This window comes from Clavelina lepadiformis, chromosome 4, assembly GCF_947623445.1.
Source record: "Clavelina lepadiformis chromosome 4, kaClaLepa1.1, whole genome shotgun sequence".
NCBI lineage: Eukaryota > Metazoa > Chordata > Ascidiacea > Aplousobranchia > Clavelinidae > Clavelina > Clavelina lepadiformis.
The window spans coordinates 946,571-970,987 of record NC_135243.1 but is presented as its reverse complement, the minus strand read 5'-3'; the positions used below and the strand labels follow the sequence as shown (position 1 = coordinate 970,987).

General features: G+C 35.2%; 3 protein-coding genes across 4 annotated transcripts in view; 2 read left to right on the top strand and 1 right to left on the bottom strand.

Annotated features, from left to right (window-relative positions):
• The window catches only part of LOC143452345 (5-oxoprolinase-like), a 117,713-nt gene that overhangs the window by 37,407 nt on the left and 55,889 nt on the right, over positions 1-24,417 (top strand). The window lies entirely within an intron of this gene.
• LOC143451626 (corticotropin-releasing factor receptor 2-like) lies at positions 15,842-20,399 on the top strand. The gene is made up of 11 exons (XM_076952328.1): positions 15,842-15,976; positions 16,677-16,732; positions 16,834-16,931; positions 17,066-17,200; positions 17,393-17,472; positions 17,731-17,852; positions 18,315-18,435; positions 18,643-18,808; positions 19,363-19,496; positions 19,812-20,033; positions 20,268-20,399. Exons 1-11 carry the CDS (start codon positions 15,929-15,931, stop codon positions 20,397-20,399), a joined length of 1,314 nt encoding a protein of 437 aa, XP_076808443.1. The 5' UTR covers positions 15,842-15,928.
• On the bottom strand, positions 20,471-22,773 carry LOC143452338 (uncharacterized; the record flags this gene model as incomplete). The annotated part of the gene is given in 3 exon segments (XM_076953269.1): positions 20,471-21,549; positions 21,805-21,964; positions 22,588-22,773. Coding segments are annotated over 3 exon segments (402 nt in total), but the record flags the coding sequence as incomplete, so codon positions are not given.

The following is a 24,417-nucleotide window of genomic DNA, read 5'->3' as shown; positions in this document are numbered from 1 at the left end:
TTTGTATGTTGATAATTTAATGTCATATAAACTTGTTGCAACAAACCGATTTATAAAATTCAAATTCGTTTAGTTAATACAAGCAATTATGTACAGAAAATAGCGCACTTCTAAGGCGCCGTTGGAAATATTCATGTTTAACTCTCCAACAATAGGTTGACCGAGCTTTAAACTTTTTATATTAAATGTATCACGATGAAACTTTGTATGTTGATAATTTAATGTCATATAAACTTGTTGCAACAAACCGATTTATAAAATTCAAATTCGTTTAGTTAATACAAGCAATTATGTACAGAACATAGCGCACTTCTAAGGCGCCGTTGGAAATATTCATATTTAACTCACCAACAATTGGTTGACCGAACTTTAAACTTTTTATATAAAATGTATCACGATGAAACTTTGTATGTTGATAATTTAATGTCATATAAACTTGTTGCAACAGACCGATTTATAAAATTCAAATTAGTTTAGTTAATACAAGCAATTATGTACAGAACGTAGCGTGCTTCTAAGGCGCCGTTGGAAATACTCATGTTTAACTCACCAACAATAGGTTGACCGAGCTTTAAACTTTTTATATAAAATGTATCACGATGAAACTTTGTATGTTGGTAAGTTAATGTCATATAAATTTGTTGCAACAAACCGATTTATAAAATTCAAATTAGTTTAGTTAATACAAGCAATTATGTACAGAACGTAGCGTGCTTCTAAGGCGCCGTTGGAAATACTCATGTTTAACTCACCAACAATAGGTTGACCGAGCTTTAAACTTTTTATATAAAATGTATCACGATGAAACTTTGTATGTTGGTAATTTAATGTCATATAAATTTGTTGCAACAAACCGATTTATAAAATTCAAATTTGTTTAGTTAATACAAGCACTTATGTACAGAACGTAGCGTGCTTCTAAGGCGCCGTTGGAAATACTCATGTTTAACTCACCAACAATAGGTTGACCGAACTTTAAACTTTTTATATAAAATGTATCACGATGAAACTTTGTATGTTGATAATTTAATGTCATATAAACTTGTTGCAACAAACCGATTTATAAAATTCAAATTAGTTTAGTTAATACAAGCAATTATGTACAGAACGAAGCGCACTTCTGAGGCGTCGATTAGAAATAGACATATTTACATCATCAACTTTAGGATGACCGACTTTTAAACTTTTTATATAAAATGTATCACGATGAAACTTTGTATGTTGATAATTTAATGTCATATAAACTTGTTACAACAAACTGATTTATAAAATTCAAATTAGTTTAGTTAATACAAGCAATTATGTACAGTAAGTAGCGCACTTCTAAGGCGCCGTTGCAAAGAATCATATGTTTAACTCTCCAACAATAGGTTGACCGAGCTTTAAACTTTTTATATAAAATGTATCACGATGAAACTTTTTATGTTGATAATTTAATGTCATATAAACTTGTTGCAACAAACCGATTTATAAAATTCAAATTCGTTTAGTTAATACAAGCAATTATGTACAGAAAATAGCGCACTTCTAAGGCGCCGTTGGAAATATTCATGTTTAACTCTCCAACAATAGGTTGACCGAGCTTTAAACTTTTTATATTAAATGTATCACGATGAAACTTTGTATGTTGATAATTTAATGTCATATAAACTTGTTGCAACAAACCGATTTATAAAATTCAAATTCGTTTAGTTAATACAAGCAATTATGTACAGAACATAGCGCACTTCTAAGGCGCCGTTGGAAATATTCATATTTAACTCACCAACAATTGGTTGACCGAACTTTAAACTTTTTATATAAAATGTATCACGATGAAACTTTGTATGTTGATAATTTAATGTCATATAAACTTGTTGCAACAAACCGATTTATAAAATTCAAATTCGTTTAGTTAATACAAGCAATTATGTACAGAACATAGCGCACTTCTAAGGCGCCGTTGGAAATATTCATATTTAACTCACCAACAATTGGTTGACCGAGCTTTAAACTTTTTATATAAAATGTATCAAGATGAAACTTTATATGTTTGTAATGTAACGTGCTGCAAACTTGTTTTAAAGATAAAATCCGACAATTCATAATTGTTTGTTTAAAACGGGCAATTGCATAAAGATGTTTGTAAATATTTGCAGGCATCGTTTAAAGTTAAAGTAACCCTGTGTTTATCATTAACATTGTACCTTGACCATAGTCTAATACAACCCTTTTTGATCATTTCAAAGCAAGTTATGTTTTTATGTTTGATTTGTTTGCATTAAATTGCATTGTGTTATCTTGCGTAAAAACAACATTTTAACTTGACATGAATGTTTACTAATATGAATTGCATTGCAAAAATTGTCGAAAGTGACAGAAATATATGCAAGTTTAATTTTTGAATGGATTGATACCGTACATAAAAAAGTTATTTGGAGATTTAAATTTGCTGAAATGATTACAGGTTATTGCAAATATGTTTATCCGAGTGCAGTTTTGACATTTCTCTTAATGCTTCATTTGAACAAAACGAAACTCTTCATTGTACAAGTTTACCAAAATAGTTGAAATGACATTTAATTTTTAAATAGATTGAAATACGACATTGCTTTTTTAACAGATTCATAACTCGAAAATATCACAGGATGTAAATTTGTGCCTCTTTAATAACGATTAAGTTATTTTAGTGGTTTGAACAGCTTTTCTTTTTTTTACCTTTAATGTAGGCCTACTTTATTCTGGAAACGGAAAGCGGTCTTCATGAAATGTCTATGTCAGTGTTTTCCATGAAATATTTGGAACATTTTTTGCTATAAAACTTGTTTCTGGAACAATTTTTGTTAGAAAGATTGTTTCGGAAACATTCTTTGGAACAAATTTTGCGTCTGAATTTGTTTCATACTGCCATAATTTGTTCCAGAAAACTAATTATAGAGACATGATTTGTTTTCTCCGAAAAATTTGGAATAATTAAGATTTATGGCAGTAGCCAAAGGTGTTGAAGTTTTTTTTTTGAGTCAAATTTTGTTACATACTCGAGTTGGTAATTTGTTTCCAGAAAGTTTGGGAAAATGTTTTGTCAGAAATTTTGTTTCTGAAACATTTTTCGGAACAAAATTTGTGCCTAAATTTGTTACATGCTGCAAAATTTTGTTCCAGGAAACAAATTTAACAAACATGTTGTTTTTTTCAGAAAAAATCTGGAATAAAATTTATACCACTAGCCAAGTTTGCTCAAGTTCCAGTAAAAAAATTTAATATTCAGTGTACAAGTGTTCGTTAACGCCATCTTGTGACTGCGAAAGTTTCGTAACAAATCTTTATAATTTCCTAACAACTTTCGAAACAAAAATTTGTTACATTTGTGAAACAAATTTCCTGGGAATTTAGAAGTCGGTATCAATTTTTCAAAAACAGTTTTTGTTGGAACAAAATTTGTTTTTAATTACCATTCATGAAGAGAATATCGAAACAATTTTCGGAACAAATATTGTTTCAGAAACAATTTTTTCATTTTGGGAACAAAAATTTGTTTCATGAAACAATTTTGGGAACAAAAAATTTGTTCCAAACTAGTATACCATGGACTAACCATACCCGGTTTGTACCATTCTGTTCTTGTTACAGTATTTGCAAAGAAATTTGGTACAGTTTTCAAAAGTACCAGCGCCCAATCGTATCGTTCGTATCTCTCGGTGATGAAGTATTTCGCCGCAAGGGTCATGATACTATTGCGCTCGCTCCAACTTGACAAGATTTGTCAATATGATGTTCATTGAATTGACATCCCCGTAACTTCTAATTCCACAAAAACACTACAATAACGTATCCCTTCAATCACATGTTTTTCATTTTATTTTAGGCCTTAAATATGAAGGACGAAAAATTGTTTCGACGTAGGTGGTCGCAAAGACATAAACAATTACGACGATAATTACCACAAATAAAACGGGCAAATGTGGCCTCGAAGGCTAAAAAGGAAGGCTGAAACGTGTATCACAATAATATAATGACAAAGAATAAAATTTTATTTCAATTGGCGTCGAATACAAAATAAGTGCTCATTTTAATAATTTAATTTTCATTGTAAATCAATCCCACAGTACTACGAAGCACATAGCAAAGGATTTATTAAAACATCCAAAGGTTTGATGGAAACATCGTCTCTAATGGTTACGATGAAAATAATCAAAATAACAACAAAGTCACGTGATCGATTCATTGTTGTCATTTTGTATCAAACTGATCCAGACTTGCAATTGATGAAGTTAACTGTAACTGCCACTTGCACAACTGTTTAAAATTTTAGTTATACTCTAAAAGTAAACGTTGCGAAGTTAAGATGGGCACTATCACTGTTAATGGGTTAATGGAGGTTACATGGCGTCTGAATAATCCCGTCATCACCACAGGACAAGGATAATGCTAAAGCCGAAACTTGTGGTAAGGTACCGGTAATAAGCATATGTGTAAAAAACTTACGTTTTATGTCTGACTAAAACTTAGTAATATTCCAAGAAAAGTTGCCGAAGATTAGGGCATGTTTCAGTGTATGAGAAACATAGTGAAGAATCCGGTAGGATGTAAAACGAAATATGAATAGATTTCTGAGTAGTTTGTGTGGTTAGCCTATGTATAGGCTACCGGCAAATATACTTTCATATCAGTTGCAACTTCAGAGCTACAATTAAAATCCTTTTTAATCATTTTTGCTTTGTCTTTGCCCACATTTTAAGCTACTGTATATTTTAGCACACTATACTGGTTAACAAACTGCAAAAGTTGCATATAATAGATGTTATGACGTTCAAGCTAAATTTCCTAGGTTACTGCTTTCAGAAATGTTCCAATGTGAAAGCTCTGCCCATATTTTTTATGGACATTGTTGTCTTAGGTCCAAGAACTTAAACACAATTGCATAATAATAACATCGAAAAGTGGTTAACCTATTAGCACAAAGTATAAGGACCAATCAACCTATTTCCAGTTATAATAGGCTGGTAAAATTGGCTGCAAATAACCATAAACACATGACTGGGGTATAATAGTTGCATTCATTCATCATCTTTTACAAAGACTCTTTTTTGTAAATTATAGATGTGATAAATTTTATCAGATAAAAGTAAGAATTGATAGAAGTAGCCTATTACACAGCATGATGATGTTATTAGATGTAGCACCCATGTTTGTTGCTGTGCTACTGCTATATCTGTTTAAGTCTTATATGCTTGGCTTTGTACACTAGCCTGTGGAGCTCTACAACTGCTTTTGTCTCACTTAGTTTAGTTTCTTAAATTGCTCACATAACAGTTATTTCCATTTGTTGTTGCATATTTTGAGAATAACCTTCAGCTGAAGTTCTTAAATGTGATACGCTAAAGTTAAAATCATATCTTGAGTTGAAAAGGCATTGAGTTAGACAACTTTAGGTGTTGAGATAATTAGTGCTAACTATGCTCTGGGGAAACAAAAGTACACTTCAGTTACTATTAGTAGTTTACATGCATTTTATTAATTTAAGTTGCCTTAAATTGTTTGAATTTTCATGCAAATGAAATCAAGTTCATGAGCTTTTACTGTATTACAATTGCTACACAAACAGTGATACAACATTTTGTACATTACTTGAATCAATGGAATTACACACATCTATTTGGGTGGCATAAAGCTCAATATTGAGTACATTTATTTTCGTGCATTGTTTGTAAGTCCTTTGGCATTAACTGTAATTTGTGCATTATCATATCCACGTCATTCAACACAGTCAGTCCATAAATTGTCATTTTTGTGCTGTGCAGTATACAGGACAGGCCTTACTAAGCACGAACCCAATGCAAGAACTGATGGTGGGCATTTTTTTGCCAATAACTTAATGGAATAATATAACTTAACTTTAAATAACTTAATGGAATAATATTCATATCAACGTTAACCAAATATAAACTCTTTGCAAATCAGCTCTCATCAAAGCTTTGCTTTGTGATATGTTTTCACCAAGTTCACATTCTCTTTCAAGAAAGTTAAATAATAACATTGACAATAACACTTCGAGAACAAATTAACAACACTGTCATTTGCACAAAGAAATGCTAATTTTGTTTTGGTACTAAGGGGCATGGAGCCCAAGTTGTTTAAATCACTGGCAATGGCCTAAGACCAGCCCTGACAATAAATAAACATGTACTTGTAGTATGAAATGTTTCTTTTGTCAGTGTCTCATTGTGGCAAATGCTGCCAAGTATACAATGTTTACTCTGTTTTAAAGGGTAATGATGAACATTTTTACAGTAATATAAACAATGTCCATTGCAAAATCATGGGATCACTGCTGATAGTCTGTAGTTGTTACTGGAGTAAGAGTCAGGGGTTGACTTTTGGGTTGACTATTGATCAGTTTCAGCATTGTAACTGCTGTGAAAAGCCGGTACTTAAATAAGGCTTTTCATTGATTTTCATCGGTTTTGGTTTGACACACAGTTCACTCAGGTCTGTTGCAGTTTGATAAGCATTTTTCTAGCAGCACCAGGTGGTCTTCACGTCAAACAAATGCATGTGATGTTTGTGGATTGGTTGCCACTTAAGATAGACATCGTGTTTGTTGCGCATGTCTCTGAGGTTGAGTGCAGGTTGTGGAAGAATACTTCAGTGGCTGTTTTGCGAATGAGTTGTCATTCTAAGAATATAAATTTCATTAAATATAAAATAGAGAAAAAGCATTGCAAATTAAATACTAATTTACAAGTTTTTGTGTCACAGCAGGAAATCATTTATATTGCCATTTTGCTATATACAAGTATTTTGACACTGAAAATCACAACTAAACATACTAGCAGAAAATTAGAATAAACTAATTTGGAGCAAAAGCACTGTTACATTCATCTGTATAATACAAACGTTTACAATACTATAATACATGGCTTGGTCGCAATGTTTCGATTGTTTTTTCAAAAATTTGGTTTTGATACTCATAAACTGATTCAGTACTCCTCTCCTTATTATTACAAAATCAATTACAGCACTACTACGAAAGCAAGCAAAACCTGTTTCTGTTTAGTGTCTCGGCCAACAGAAAATAATATAGCTGAAATATGGTTTAGGCTAACACTTGTGTTATTTTACACTGGCCGCCCCTACCAACTCATGTAAAAAAATGATAGCCACCATATGGTGTGCTACACATTTATATGCAATAAAGTCGGTTTAATATGACCACCCGCTTTATATGACCATGTTGATATAGTGCCAAACTTTGCCATACAAATGTCTCTGTTTACTATGACCTGTGTTTGAGTATTACGACCACTTTTTCAATTTTATTCCCCCAATGTTTCTTTGTCAACTATGCAATGTGACAGGAATGACTGTGCCATGTGAGTTTTCTTTCGCACCATGTAAAAAATGTATGAGATTTTAGAAAGTTTAGTCAATTTGTTTCTGACTGTGTCGATACTGCTTGGTGTATGGCAATGTATCAGGCTTGCAGCTTTGGTTATTATGACTATTCCGATATTGTAACCAAAATGGTTTGGTCCAAAGACAGTCATAATAAGCGAAGTGTACTGCATTAACATGCAGTGTAATAATTTCGCTCATTTCTCTTTGCTAATATGATATTAGAAGATAGTTTTTACACGACCTCAGAGATGATTCCCCACCAATCAAACATCGGTTATTGAGCAAGACTTAGTACAGTTCTCAGAGGTGAGCAGTACTATAGTACCAAATTATTTTATTGCGGTACTTTATTCAGTACCGATACCATCGGTACTTTTAGAGAACAGTACAGAATCCCTGTACTGAATTACTTTTTTCTAGAAATTTAAGTTTGTCCCAGTGCTTGGTACTTCTAAAATGATTACTTCAAGGTTTTCAGAAGTTTGTTTTTTAAAATTTCATTTTGAGTGAAACTTGATTTCAATTTTAGTGTTTTTTGCTCTTTTTTAATCTACAAATGTCTAATAAAGTCGCATAGAGTGAGTTCACATTGTTTTTGACCTGAAGTAACCTTTAGCGGGGCCATAATATCAGCAAAAGTTGCACTTGTAACATGATCCAGTAGTTTGGTACCCAGTACTGGCAAAGTACCGGACTACTTTTTTGAAATAGTACCAAATACCGGAACCGTTGGAACCTTTATTGCCAAGTACCGTTACCAATGGTACTTTCTACGTACTGAGTGCCCACCTCTGACTGCTCGTGATCCATGTACTTTATAATAAAACGGTGTCATGCACAGTTTGCATATTATTTAAAACAATGCATTGTAATTGTAATACATAACCGTTATAAAATAAAAGATCCTCTAGCAACTGCTCTTAACATGCAGTCTTAAAATATTACTACAACCAATTTTTTGTTTTCAACATTATATATACTGTGCCTATTTCGGAAACTACACTTTATCAAATTTGTATCAAAATATTGTTTTAGAACGTTAGTAATCAGCAGCAAAAAGATAAAATAGTTGTCTGTTTTGTGAGCAGCCATTCGCCCAGTTTGGTAAATCAAAAATGCAACTTCAGTAAATGGCATCCAGTCAGTTAAAAAAACGCAAATTTAGCAAATCAGCAAGTAGGCTTATATGCAAAAAAATTGGCAGTAGTTTTATTTAGTACATTTCACTGCATTCTAGCCTACAGTTACTTGCAAGCTATTTTGTATAGGCCTAGACTATATTTGTCACCTGTCAGTATTAAGCTTGATAATAATTTATTTCCAGATGTTGCTGAGAAGAGGAGGATTTGGACAGAAGAACTAAAGTCGCAGCTGGTACATTTTGAGAAACTGCAGTGGTATGATTGGGATGGTAAGTTTATTTTCCGACTTTGTCCTAAATCTGCAAATAAATGAATAAACTGCATGTGCATGTTATGTATTTTTGCCATAGACATGCATTATGTGCAACAGAACACACATTTATGTTGAATTTCAAAACTTATTTTTACTTGGCCTAGTACAGTTAGGCTGCTGGCAGACTGGTGATGCTGTGAAAATATTTGTGTGATAATATTTTGTGAAACTTGATTGAAATGACATGTAGCCTATTTAGCCGGGAAATATTTCCACATAATCACTGGTAGATTAATACAGCAGCCTACTAGGCCAATTAAAAGTAAGTTTTGTAATTTACATGCCTATTGCAAACATATTGCCAGTGCTAGTGTACAGAGCCTAGCTTAGTAGGCTGCCGGTGATTCTGGTGAAAATATTTGCCGGCTAAATAGGCCAAATGTCATTTAGATCAATTCTGGTTGTTGTATTAAGTTTATCTTCAGTTTAAAATGCCTGCTTCTTTTTTTAATTCGTCCCAAACAGTTAATTTAAAGAAAAGTAAGTTTTCGCTTTCAACTTGACTTTGTTGCTTAAACATGAAAAATTTCCGTCTTAAATTTATTTTTATAACGCGGCGAACTACAACCGGTAAATAATTAACTATTATGTTTGTTTAGTTGACAACATACGCAGATATATTTCGCTTTTATGCGAATTAAATGAATCCAGCGACATGGAACTCTTCAATATGGCGTCACTGCACTTTCCAACAAGGATGAGTCTGTCTTCATTGAAATTGTCATCATCGGAAGCCGCGATCTTTTGTGACGTTTTAAGGAAACAACAAAAGGAGTTAAAGTGGCTTGATCTGATCCGATGCTTCTCCCCTGATGATGTGGAAAGATTAATTTCGGCGATCTCTGAGATGCCTGGAAAGGTTTGACGATTTATTCAACTTTTTATCGTTTGCTTAGAACAGCATATGACGTCATATAAAGTTGTTTACATTTGTCCTTATGACGTCATAATGGCTAGTACGAAGATATTTTTCAAGGCAGTTTGTTGAGATTACTGGGCAGTGTAGGTCGGATATTTTGTGCTAATTTACATAAAATTGCAGAATATTTTTGCGATGGTTTAGTGATTACTTGAATCTACAAGGAATGTGGAACCTGCGATAAACTTGGTCGCTTAAATTTCCTTCTTTTTAATGAAAATTGACAAAATGTTGTTGGATCAGTTTTAGCCTGACATGTACCAGTTAATTTTAGGGTCAACTAAAAAGTTTCAATTTTTTTAAAACTGAAAATATTTTTGCGAACTTATTATCAGGATTTGTTTCTTCAACTAATACTCGATACTTGTTTTAATTGGCCGCTCAAAATTATTTCTATTTAGTTCAAAAACCAAGAACTTGTGTTGGACCAGTAGGCTAGGCCTAAATCTTACCACGTGGTGCTGGTTAGTTATTAACCAATTAATGGTAATGTTAACTTGTATGTAGTAATATATTAGCTTCACCAATACACCAGGTTGTAGTTTACAAACATTTCATCTGCAGGTAAAAGTGTTGAGCATCAGTGGCAACAAAATCAAAGACATTCCAGGACCAGAATTTTTCGCTAAAATTGAAGAAGATCTGTTCATGATTGGTTGCTTCGAAGATGGAAGATTCTCCGCAAATTCGAGCGAGAAACAAAAAATTCAACTCGCTCTTGACCAGCTTCATGGCTCGGTATTCTTTATATCTTGTCATGTTTGTGTCAACTTGAACTTTGCACAGAAATTTAATTTTTAACCAAACTTTTAATTTATAGCGGTTGCGAGTTGTTGTTGGTTATGGCGTCTATCTCACTCCGCGCAATCGCTGCTGACGTAATAATGGTAAGTAGGTTTCATTTTTAAACAGAAATTCATTATTTACTCAAATTTATAAAAATTTCTGCCTCACATCGATTCACTTTTATAAAAGAAATTGCGTCGTGGCCGGGATTCGAACCGCGGACTTCTGCGACATCGAGCGATCGCTCAACCAGTTGCGCCATCAACAGATTTACTAATTCATTGATAAAATTGATTTATATTTGTTCATAAACTAATAGTGATGTCATAATTATAATTGTTTGACATGTTTATTCAAATAAATATTCACTGCATTATGTTGAATGGTGAATTTGCTGTAATATTTTAGATTTACTGATTTTTTGTGATTTGAAATATCCAGAGTGAGATTTGTGGAAATAAAATTTGTTGTAAGACAGAAATTTGTTTTGTGTCATATTTTTGCCATCACATTTCTGCCCAAGCGTTATAAGTAGGTTTTTATCATCGCTAATTGCTTTGTAGAGTTCAGCTCAAAATTGCTTATATCTGCTCAAATCTAATGAGACTGGTGCTATGGCTTGTACGCCAAAGCATATGCCTCGAATGGTGCCTCTACCTTGTAACCAATGATTAACAGAAATATAAGCTACCAAAATTTTTATATCAACTTGACGCAGACAAATAACAGCAGTAATAATAATAACAATGCGGCGTGTAGTTGGGGCAAGACATCAAAGATCAAACACGCAGAGTTATATCAGGGGATTAGCTTCCTGCTGCAACTTTCGCTACGAGTTGTTCGGCTGGAAATTTATGAAAACAGTCGCTGTTATGCGTTCCTGAGATGTGGAAAGAAACTGCGTCTTTGCTTACACTCCGTGCTTATGACAACCAGGTTAGCAAGCAGCAATGTTCCCTCTAATTCTTCACGAGTCTGAGCAAACAAACTAACTCCCTTAGCGGTCCCTTGGACCACTGTGAGCAACATCAGACGTGCCACGTGCGCACTGTGGCCATTATTATGCGTTAATTTTGTTTTCACTTCAGGCAATTCTTTTCTTGTGCGCAGCACAGATTTTCTGTGCGCGAAAACCGTGTCAGCAGTGCGCACGCGCGCAGCTTAGAGGGAACATTGGCAAGCAGTGAGGTATTTTGAATCGCGTTGAGGAGCGGGGAAAATTGTTTTAAAGCCCCCTTTAAAATACCAGCGTCTGCTCACTGTGTAGTCCTATCAAAATGCGGGGAGTGAAAAAGTTTTGCTTCTTACGCTTGATTAAGTGCTTAACGACTCGAGATGAGCTGTATGCTCTATTACTCTCATATTAAGGCACGAGTTTTCGAGATCGCTCCTATTCATTAGGAACGATCTCGAGAGGTTAAGCAGTTTATTTGTTTATTTGGTTTTAGCTAGCAAAAGATCTTTTGTCAACGTTGGAACGGAACCACGAACGCGCTCCCTTTTAGGGATTATTCGCTTTTTGCTCTTTTTTTGCACAAGTGTAGCCGCCGTTGGGTGTTTGTTTGGTTTGTCGCTGGTTGGCGCCCTCGGGACGTTCATAGCATGTGTTGATTTCTGCACTGAACGTTCGTTTCACCACTCCAGTTCCGCTTTTCCAATGCTTGCGCGCACAGGACTGTTTTCGATTAAAGGCTTGAACTAAGATGGTCGTGTTTTAACCTTTAATATATGAGCGAAGCTAGCTTACACTGAAACAGCAGCCTTCTGAGTCAGGAGTCAGCAACGGATTAACCTAACAACTTAATAGCCCTAGCCTTCGCCATACAAGCAATGCTAGGTTTAAGGACTGCTGTAAGAACATCATTTTATGTAGTGACTAAAAATAATAGCTTTGAGACTAATTCAACAACAAAACGGTGAAAAAGATACAACTTAATACGCAACACAATGCACAGCAGCACGTCAGAACCTTGTTTTAGAGGTTCGATATAAAGGCTTTGTTTTCAAGCTGACATCATTGTGTTGAGACTCGTAAGTTTGTCGATGTCGTGCGTGATCTACTTTTGCATGAGACGCGAAAGCGATATTTGTCGTGGGCTTTGTGCAGTCTGATATCACTTTAACAGCTTAGCAGCCTTTATGGTTGTATCAATAGTTATCAAAGGATGGTTATGACGACACATCACCAACATTGTTTACTGCTATTGTCCGGCTTTGAAAAACGGCAAAGTGGGCAAAGAGCCGAGTGCAGATGTCGCATTTCAATTGCATTTACGCAGAGAATTCATACAGATAAAAGCTATCGATGGTAGTTTGCGCAATAACGTAATTTGTAGCAAACGTTTGTAACAGGAGCTCCTTTACGTGGTTACGTACGTTGCATAATTATTGATAATTTCGTGCAACATTACCGAGCACACGCACTTGGTATAAACCTATTGAAGTGCAATTGAAAACTCTCCAGGAAAGTTGACTCTCTTGCGCAGCGAAAAACTGGCAGTTATACCACGACCTTTTCATGATGGCCGGTTAAGGTGAAAAGCGAAACTCGGCGGGGCCCTGGATGCATAATAATTGCTAAGTTTGCTTTTGTAAGACCTCAAAAATTTCCTCTTTCAGTATGAGAACTCCAAAGACATCCATTGCGGTGCGGAAGTATCGACCAAAGCTTCTTCCTTATATGTTAGGTGTAAAAATAAAAAAATTTGCGTCCCTCCCGTTTTGGCCTGGATGGTCAACCAGCTAAAACCTAGGTTACGCCGCTGTTTCAGAATAACTATGACGCGGTGAAAATGAATCTCCACGATTTAACTTTGCCTTAGCGCTAAAAGATCACATCATCATCATCATCATCATCTGCCAATGGCTTATTGGAGTCTGCCTCGCGTCCATCGTAGCAATGCGACTGCTTTGCATGAAGTATACACATGATGACGCATGATGACGCATGATGACGCATGATGACGCATGACGTATACACAGTGGTGAAAAAAAGCGGAACGGTCCGGAACACAGTTCCCGTAAATGAGTTATTGCCGGTACGGCGTAAGGGAGTAACGGCAAGATGTCAAAAAAGAATAAGTTAGTTAGTTTACAGTTTTTGAAAGTTTTGATACGAAATGAAACAAAATTTTCCGTGTAAAGTTTTTAATAGATATTTGCATTAAACGTAGTCACCGCTTTATAAACTAGCTCGGGACCGAAATTTTTTACACTCAACGACTGTGTCAATTTATCTTACTTGTTGTCCTGTTTTGAGCCCCTCTTGTTCAAGAGTTGGGAAACCCCCTTTTTCGAAATTTGAGACATGTCCCACCTTGAAAATAGGTCCTACTCCTTGGTTATGGCTGCATTTAATAGCGTCAGTATTTTGTTTCTCAGATAAATTTTGGAGTCTATCATGACATATGTTGCAAACACAACACTTCTTGTCAAGATTCTTGAGATAAACAGTGCATGGTTATGCTTGCATTTACTAACGTGGCCTGACAATTATAGCAAATATCGCAGCTACCGCCAACTAACGGCTAATGCAATCCAGCTTTCAGTTATACTAAATTCCCGCCCCACACAGGAAGTATTTAGACCTAAAAAGTTTCAACAAGTCATATCATATAGTTTGGAAATAATATAATTAGGGGAAGTATTAATAGAAAAGGAAGATAAAATTTTTCGAGAGGTAGTCTACTCAAAAAATGTCGCAAACGGCCTTTTATTAAAACATCAATTGCTATTCTTGCACTTAGTGCAGAAGTACACCGTCAGAATTTTGACAATCTGTAAATTCGAACAAAGTTAATATTGTTGGAATTGGAGAGGAATTTGTTTGACCGTCAATACAGCGTTGGTTCTGGTGAAAATCCAACACAGCGCCAACATGCGGGGACTAAACCTACAATGAATCTGTTACCAAATGAATCGTTACTTAACAATAAGAACGAACATCAACGGGAAGTTTCAGCCTTTCTACGGATTCATGTTAATACGCAATTTTCTTCTAAATGTTTTTTAAAATATTGCATTTTTATAGAAACTTGTTTGTTGATTTATGTACATAGTTTGATGTAGGATCTGCTTGACGTCAGAGGCGGTATTACCAACGCACCTCGCAAAGATTTAGTTTCTCGTAAGCGGCGCTTTCACTCACAAATTCCTTCCGAGTTGTACCGGAGTGCTTTGCATTGCAAGGAAGTAGGCTGCTTAGGGGAGTATATATGACGAATGCTTCGAAACAGTTGTGTCTTTGATGAGGTTAACAGGAACAGATAAATCAACATTAAAATGCTGTCTTTTCATAACTTACAAATTTTCAAAAATTGTTAAATTTAGTTGCAAAATTTTCCTTGTGGAGTAGTTGCTGAAAGGAATGGTTTTATTGCGACACAATTTCCTACAATATAAAAGAATCTAAAAATACAAGACTTCTACGGGCAAGTGCGGACGAAATCTGACACTAAGGCGTTAATTTAACTTCGCGATAACTTTCGTACTGTACTTAACGATTTTCTTTAATTTCCTTCTGTAATTTTCACTCGTAACTGGTAAAAAAATAAACTTTCCAGAAGATAACAGCAAACGAGCTCTTTTACAATTATAGGTTGAAAAGTTCTCGTTTGCAAGAAGACACGCGCAGCTAGACACTCAGAAATCGTGGTTTATAAAGAAAAGATGACTTAATTGTACAAAATTACAATCCAAGTTTTGAAGATCAAGATTTATTGGCAGAATTGCAAAAAGACAAATGAATAGAAAAATTGCATTATTGAGTTATAAGTGAATACTTAATATGGCCTCGAATTTACAATCTAATTGGATATAGTCCAACTTCAGAAGAAATGGCATCGCGCAATATTAAATTTTCTTGATAAAGTAGTTTGACATATGCTTGGGTAGTTAGTTCAGTGCAGGGCTGTAGAGTGACGCGGTGTCGTGGTGGATTTATAATATTGCATTGATGGAGCCTGCCGTGTTCATTGAAATCTCTGCTCAGTTGTTTCTTTTATGTTTGCGGTCAGTTGTTTTACTCGAACTTTTAATGTTCGACTTGCTCGTGTCAATCATGACTGTTTTCACTTTCTGTCTTCCAAGAAAGATTTATAAGTTAGGCATAATGAAAAGTTTATAAAGTCTATGTTATAGCCATAGAAAGTCCGTATGTTGTTGCAATAAAAGCAACAGTTTTAGTGCGAGGTGTCTGATTTACAGATATAACCCGAGCAGAAGATGTGTTCAGGAATTAATGAGTATGCTTTGATTAATAAAGTAGTCGGGATGAAATTAAACAAATTTTGTTCGCTTTTTTGCATTAGCTATAGGCCTGTATAAGAAAAATTTTAATTAAGAGATTGTTTAAGTAATGTCATCACTGACAATGGTGTCATTCTTATAAAAATGAATTTTCAAACAGTTCCAGTAGTTTTGGCTTTCTTGGCGGCACAGGTAAAATCACAGTTCAAAATAGGTGATAAAATATAACATCTTGCGCCTAACAATGTGACCATGTTGCTGTAATTTGCATTTGTAGGTTGTCAACTAACCAAGACATGCAGAGTTTTGTCGTTTATCAATGTAATTATCACATAACAATTGCTGTAGTTTATAACTCTGCGTTTGTTTCTGAGCAAACAAACTTTCGGTAAAAACAAAAGCGCACGTGATTTTCTGCGGCTTTTTTGACAGAAAAAGTTCTATAAGAGATTCAACAATTTATCTTCAACCTTTTACTAACCTTGGGTGTCTTCATGTTTCATTACTTCTGTCATAATGTTTGCGACTTAAAAAAAAACTTAAAATAAACAGAATAGAATAAGTATAGAGCTGATAGAACATGATCAAAATAGAATTCTCGTTTCTAAAAACATTTTTCATGTTTTATTCTGAAATTAATAAAACTAATTGATACTGAGTCATATAAAAAACTAAACCATAAAATCCTGTTGTACATTTGAACTGAAATGCGAAATAAACTAGGATGACGTAACAAGTACTGAAATTGACGTTCGCTTTATATCACCGCTGTGAGGATGCGAGCTTTCATTTCTTACGTCACTTTCAAATATCAACAACACTTCTGGTGGATTGTATAGAGTTGATTGATTTTTAATTTTTATATTTTTCATTGTTTTTATTCCTTTTTCAGTTGATGGTCAGTGGGATCACTTCAATAAACTTGGACAAGATGTGCGCCAATTATAGGTAATCGCTTTATATCGAAAATGATGTCATAATAGTTCTCTGTGACGTCTTGTTTTAGTCGAACATGCTACTACTGTATTTATTTTTCCTATTCCACCCAGCCAAGAACCCCACGATAAAGAAAATGAGTTTCTGGGAGAGAAACAGACGAGTTGCGTCATCATTGCCGAATTCTGTCAAAATTACACCAAAGTACCCGGTATGACAATATTATGACGAAACAATCTCTTGTCTCAATCTCAACTAACAAACACACAAACAATCTGAGATTTTCACAAAACTAGAAATACTCAATATTTCCACAAAATCCTCACCTTACTTTCCTTGCTAAAGGTCACTGCTCTTACGTCAACACCCACGTGACCAACATGATTCCTCCGGATGTCTGCTTTCCCCAAACGCTTGGTGGCGGCATTGCCTACACGAGATGTTTTAAGAAGCTCAGTGGAGTTCATTACAACAATTCATGTACGAGGGTTATAACCTGAACGACATTAAGTTATTTACAGTATACTTTCTATATTCTCATTGCAATGGAGCAGCATATATTACTGCTTACAAATAGATAAACTTGAAATTTTATATGACAATTGATAGCCTACAAGGTTATCGTTGAAAATAAAGGGAACATTCTTATGAGTTACTTTCTTTGAAATCCAGTTAACGCGACTCGCAAGTGTAAATCAGACGGAAGATGGTCTCGCATTAATTTTACTGCTTGTCGTCCCATACCGGACTCGGTCAGTTCTGCATGAATGCGTTCACATTAAAATTTTATAACCTGCACGGATAGATTTAATAATTTAAGAATAACAACAAATAGAACTTACATTCAATTAACTTTAAATAAATTCAATTAAGATTCAACAATCTTTATCAATTTATATGGTCAAGATTGCTTGCTTGTCTCGAATTATATCATTCAATACTAACATCGCTTGGGATGGGATAGAAATTTTTAAATCTAAAAATTGATTTACAGGATTTTTAAATTTCAGAGTGACCCTGCCGAAGATTACGTCAATGCCCATCTCAAGATTGTCGTCATCATAACCTATGTAGGCAGGGGACTTTCCCTCTTCACATTGATCATCGCTTTTTTACTCTTCTGGAGACTCAGGTACATCTATGGCGGACGACATCGATTTTAAAACATCGCGATAACTCGATTTAGAGGTCATTGACCCCGTATTCTTTGATCTCAGTCTTAGCCGTTTGAGACCTTGAGTCATGATTATACTGTGGCTTCAAGTAAATTCAATTATGACCTAAACGAAGTTTTGGAAAATTCACAGTGAGGTGATGACGAAAATTCGCGGCTTTACGCGATGGAAGTTCTGCAACGATTCAATCATAATAAACTGGTTATAAGAAAGTGTATGGTTTGCATGTTGAAAGTTAAAAGACTAATGTGAGAAAAATATCTCTTGTATAGGGAGGACTCTATGGCATAAACTCTATGCTAACACTTTATACAAAGCATTAAGTGAAGTCCAATTCTGTTGTTCTCTTGGCAAAAATAGGTTATTTCGGCTTTATTACGGCATGCATACGTCATTTTGTTTACGTCATCACGTTGTAGAAGCATCCGGTGTTGGAGAAATATCATTCATTGGAATCTTGCTACGTCACTCATTCTACAAAACGTCATCTGGTTAATTCATAGTTTCTTCACCAGCTACCAAACAAGAAAAAACAATGAGGTATTTTGACGTAATTAGTATGACGTAAACGATATGTTATGCTTACCATTACTCTTACAACGAAGCTAATTAAAATGTTTAAGTTTAAGTTTAATTACAAATTTACGGTTTATTGTATCGACATTTTTTGGTAAAGAAATATCTTTATATAATATGTGCAAGTCTGCACAATTGTTTGCGCCACTTCTTCTTCACACAATCACCCAGGTTTGGTTCCAGGTTCTATGTCGCGTCCTGGCCGCCATCTCCATCTACTCTCAAGTGGCCACCTACTGCTGGATGTTCGTGGAAGGCGTCTACCTTCACATGATGGTGGTCATGGCTTACACGTACGACAGGTTCAGCATAAAGCTATACATGGTGCTAGGTTGGGGTAAGTCAGGATTAATTACAGTTGCTTTGATCAATATTTCGATCCCCATTTTACGAGTCAGTGGGTTTCGACCTGCAGTCGGCTCTGAAGAAACAATTATTCTTTATCACACATTTATTTATTTTTGCCAAGTTTGGTGACAGGGTATCATGGTCACGTGGTAGTCTCAAAGCTACCTACACACATACTGACTATTGTGATGTCAGATAAGTCCATTGTTACCGCCATTGTCTTTGACTTCTACAAAATCCTGTTCAACCATTGACTTAGTCAGGTTATTTAATGTCATATATGTCATGCAACTTAAAATTGGTCCGACTATTAACATCCTAAAACTTGTCCTAACTCTTTTAGATTGCGCTAGGAACGTTTTGTTAATGGCGCTGTAGGAGTATAAAGGAGTCTTTTGTGTTTTTATACGTGTTTCTGAGATGTTGCATAAACCAAAGCTTATACCTGTTTCATTAAGCTGTTTGTATCAGATATGTTCAGCACAAATTTTCACCGAAAACATGTTAATTAATTACTAATAACACAAGATGGCTATGACGCAGGCACACCGATCCCAATCACAGTTATATGGGCAGTGCTCAAAGCGGTTTATGAGGACAAAGAATGCTGGATGCAGAACCCGACAGACACCTGGGTCGAATATTTCTACCAGATTCCCATCTTTGTCTTGTTCGCGGTAAGTTTTTTATGACGTCACATTATAACAATGATCAGAATAAGGCATTGGCAATAGCAGTCAAGATCAGAACTACCAGTCACTCGAAGTAACTTATTTGAAATAATTTTTGCCATCTCTTAGTAAACCTGAAGAAGTAACTTATGCTTGCGAAAGCTCGTGTAGAAGAATCTAAAATAAAGTTAACCTTCTGAGTGCAGTCAGCTTATATCTTGTTATTTGTTTTACTATCTACTGGATCAACACGGTTCATCCACCATCAACCAAGTAATTTATGACGCTTTGGAATTAAAACATTTATTTCCTTCTAAACAGATCAACGCGTTGATAATGGTGAATGTCGTCCGAATTTTGGTCACTAAACTCATCAAGCAGAACTCGCTGGAAAGTGCAGTGACGTATTCAAAAGCAGTAAAGGCGGCTTTCTTTCTTTTCAACCTTCTTGGAATTACTTACATCTTGTTTTTTCTCAGTCCGGGAGATGGCGCTGGTGAAATCGCTTTCTTCTACGTCAACGCCATCTTTCAGTCATTTCAGGTAAATTTGTTGATTCCTTCGATTGTGCGGTCAGAATTGTCTTTCATCTCCGGAATGCAACTGGCAGCTTTAACTACATGTTTTACAATCGCGATCTGCACATAATTGCGCTTCTCTACCATTTGTGTATTGACGTCATAGCACTCTGGCGTTTCACTGACGGAGCCATAAATGTTTTGATTAATACATTTCTGACGAATTTCAGAGAACTTATTGTTTTCTATGACACGGCAGGGTTTCTTGGTCTGTTTGATTTATTGCTTGAGCAACTCGGAAATTCTGAACGCGATTGGAAGGAATTGGCGGAAATGGCGTCACAATACAAAAGTGCCCTGCTTCGAGAAAGACCTCCGTGGTATTGGCTGATGTTTAATCTGCAATTTATTAAATATTTTTTAACAAATGAAGTTTCCCCCCACCCAGCCACAGATCGAAGATGTCATGTCATTACTCGATTTGATCGGTCTGTTTGGCTTATGACGTAACAATCACAGTTAAGGCATGATTATGACTATATTTAGTGAGACGTCACTCGACTCAATCCTCATCACCGACCACTCATTTCCACGTAACCGTCAAGATAGACAGGCATTGTGACGAATCCGGAACTGAAAGACCAGAACCATTTCCTTCCCACCAATTGCGCTCAGTCATTTTGCATGAAAAGAGTGCTCCGACGCTCCATCCAGCGGAAAACGATTTGTAGAAGCTCAGAGTATTACTTTGTGGCATCATCCCTGCTTAATACCATGTACTAACTAAATGCCTTTCATGTAAGTTGTTACGTCACTGTATTACAAAACCACCAACGACAAGCTTCGATGACGTCACACCTTGCCAACATAGCAGACGCTGTTACACGTCACACTCAAGTAATTACAAGGCGAGAAAGCAAAGTAGAAAATGCTAAAATAACAATGCAGTGTGGTATTGGATTAGATTCAATGATACTATATTAGCGGTCATATGCACATAGAAACATTATTAACAACCATAACATCATGTTACCAATCATCAATAGTTTGAATATAACCGACAAAGCCAATGATTTGGTTAAGAATTTAGCTGTTGGTTGGTTGGTGATTATCAAATTGGCAATAACAAAGGAAAAAAAAATTTACTTGAAAAATCCAATAAAAAATATGCAAATACACAAGGTAAGAAGGCAATGCTAGGAAGAGAATGAGGAAAGACAAAATCTAGAAATGAATACAAGTCACAATCTATAAACAAAAGAAATCAACTCAACTCCCAAAGTCTGAAAAACAAGATTTATTGCCTCAAAAATGATGCAACCTTTGACTTTGCTGTGCCATCAAATGAGCAAAACACATAAAGTATTGTCACGTTTGACCTGATCTTAGTTGGACAAGTTGTGACAATTTGATTTCAACATTCAGAGTAAAAAGTTAAAAATCTAAGAATCATATTGCGATGATGCCATAGTCCTTCCATAGAAATCAAACGCTGGGAGAATATGGTGGAGGGGCAGGCTGTTCTGTGTACGGCGGTGGGACTGAAATAGACAAATCAAGTTGAATCACAGAAACACTCTGCTAACTCTCTTGCCCAACAGCTTAAGATAATTAAAAAGTAAATCATACTGAAAATGTACCATATTTGTCATACAACTAAATAAGAATCATGAACTTTAGAACTCCAGTGAAAACTTGTAAATTCAACTTAAAGTATCATGTTAAGCCTTGACTTTTGGTAGAAGGAATATCACAATCCAGAATTCATTTTCATGGGATTGAACCCAAAATATTACCTGGTGGTTGGACGTTGGAGACTGCATTCATGCCGTCCACGTAAGCTCGTACCAGCATCTGCGCCAATTGTTGTCGTTCTGCTTGATTGACACCTTCAATATAAGTGACCATCGCTCGAATTGGGCAGTCAAAGTCATTTGAGTTCATCGCTCTATAAATCTGTGATGGAATAAATGTGCAAGTTAAAGCAAAGCAGAATTCTGTGGAAAATAGTGAACTCCAGTCGTCGAAACTGAGAAGCTGAAACAAATTCTCAGAGTTGCCTTGACACGCACCAAATATAATCATAATTGAATCCCAAACAGAGGAAATAAGACCAATAATCATCACTTCCGCTTTCAATTATGTCTCAATAAAGACAAGAAGAGTCAAGAAGTTTAAAGCACAATAAAAAGCAGAAATAACAAAGAAATCATAAAATCTTGCTTTTAATTTAATTTTTAAATTAATTAATTTTTAATTTAAAATCCTGTTTTAGCAGATTGCTGAAATACATGGTTGGTTGCTTCCTACATTAAACATCCGGCATGTGGCGTCCACACAAAGTAAACTTACCAGTAACCTTGAAAAGTAAAAGAAATATTTCCAAAACCAGCACCATTTTGACAAGTGAATTTTTTCCAAGGAACTGTGGTTTTAATTAAGGACAAACACCAAAATGATCTTAATTATTTCAAACTGCATTGTAAAGATCAAAATACGGAGTGCCTAGTTACGTTTAAACGAATTGTGATTTCCATAACTCCATTAAAATCTAATGTTGGAAGAAATATCAGACTTACACAGTAAGGCGGTCCGCACAGCAGCATACACGGAAAGCATCCTATCCACACGAGGGGGTTGTAACACTCATTGAAGCGTTGGCGAAAGTTTGTGATGCAAAAATTAGAGCCCTCCGCAGAGTAGGAGCCGGAAGATTGCGCAAATCTTGTCTTGTACCAAGCCTTTAGAGCTGGTCCAACTTTGACCTATGCACGTCGGTAAATATTTATGAATGGCACAGATATCCAACAATGACCAACACTGTGATACTGATATATCATTAAGCTAGTTTGACAATTATTAATTAATTATCAATGCATTATGCACTATCCAGGTGCCAACTAATTTTCAGTGTTTTAAAGGAGACCGTATAGAAACTGAATTGTTATGTAATATGCAAAAAGACGATTAAATAAAGTGACAAAAAATAAATATTAACAAATAAATATAAAAAAAAATATAAAAAATTTTTTTTTAGTGGCATCTTCTTTGTGAAATTTTCTGAAAGTTAAGAAACCTTTTTTGCTTGTTATCAGCGCAATTGGTTGTTCGTTGCACGGAAAAAGGTTTTAAAGGTAACATATGTAAAGTTGTATTTCAATACGTCATTTTAGTGACATCATATATATTCTATGTGTCAAACATATCGTGTGCCAAATGTATAATTACCAAACATACATACACCATATTTTATGACGTCTTATCACGTTTTGATAATTATTAACAAAGTCTGACAGAAAAGCACACTCAAATTTAATAAATAATGCATGGCCCATTTGTGGTTTGTACTGATGTTGCACACACACTTCAGTTGTGCATATACTATAGAAATACAGACTTTGTATGTAAATATGCATAATTTTTTATAAAGTTAGGAAACAATTATATTATTATCTTAATTTGTGTACAGTCAGACCTCATTTTTCTGGACCACTTTGTTTCGCTACAAAATGTCAGTTTAGCAGGGTAACCGAATAACCGGAATCAAAACAACAATAAGGCAAAATGTTTCGTGGTGAATGTCAGGCCGTGCTGCTGGACTGTGACTGTAGGACTACTGTACTTGACATTCAAGCCTATTAGAGAAGTCCTAGGAATAAAACTGCTGCTTTCATCATGCGTAGATAATTGGCTATTGTTTTTGTCATGACAAAAATCTATGACAAGCAGACAAAAAACTTGCGTTCACAACCATTTTTTCGCTCCGCACTTCGAAATTCGGTTTAGATTATCATATTAGATTTTAATATCAGATTTTGTTCTATTTATTTAGCTCAATTGTTCCCAGACAGCAGGGTTTCCGGATTTTAGAGGTAAAATGCATAGAAAGAAACCCGTTCCTAGTAGTTTTGTGTCAGAAGTGGGAATTCCAGTTGTTCGGGGTTCAGATTAACAAGGTCTGACTGTACTGATAGTTTGCTCTTTAAGTTATCGAAAATTAAAAAATGGAGAAATAATGAAGTTTTCAAAGCTAGAAGTAATCGAGGTATGGAAAGATTAATTTGATTGTTTCCAGCTTCGTGCCAAATCGTGAAACCTCACAGTAGGAAAAAAGTTGTCAACTCTTGGCTTAGACCATGGATATGTGCAAATGTTTACAAAATAGTTTAATTAAACCTTACAAAACTTTCCACATCGATTACCTCCAAAGCAAAGTTCTTGCCCTCAGACATCAACAGTGAACACCTATCGAGTTGAAGACCGAGTTGTTCCTTGATGATTGGATGTGAAGTGTTGAGATAAACAATAAAATCTCCTGAAAAATTATTATCAATGTCTTATTACTTGCTCAAAACAACAATTAAGTCCAACCTAACTTAACTGGAATTGAATAAAAAATCAAAACAAAA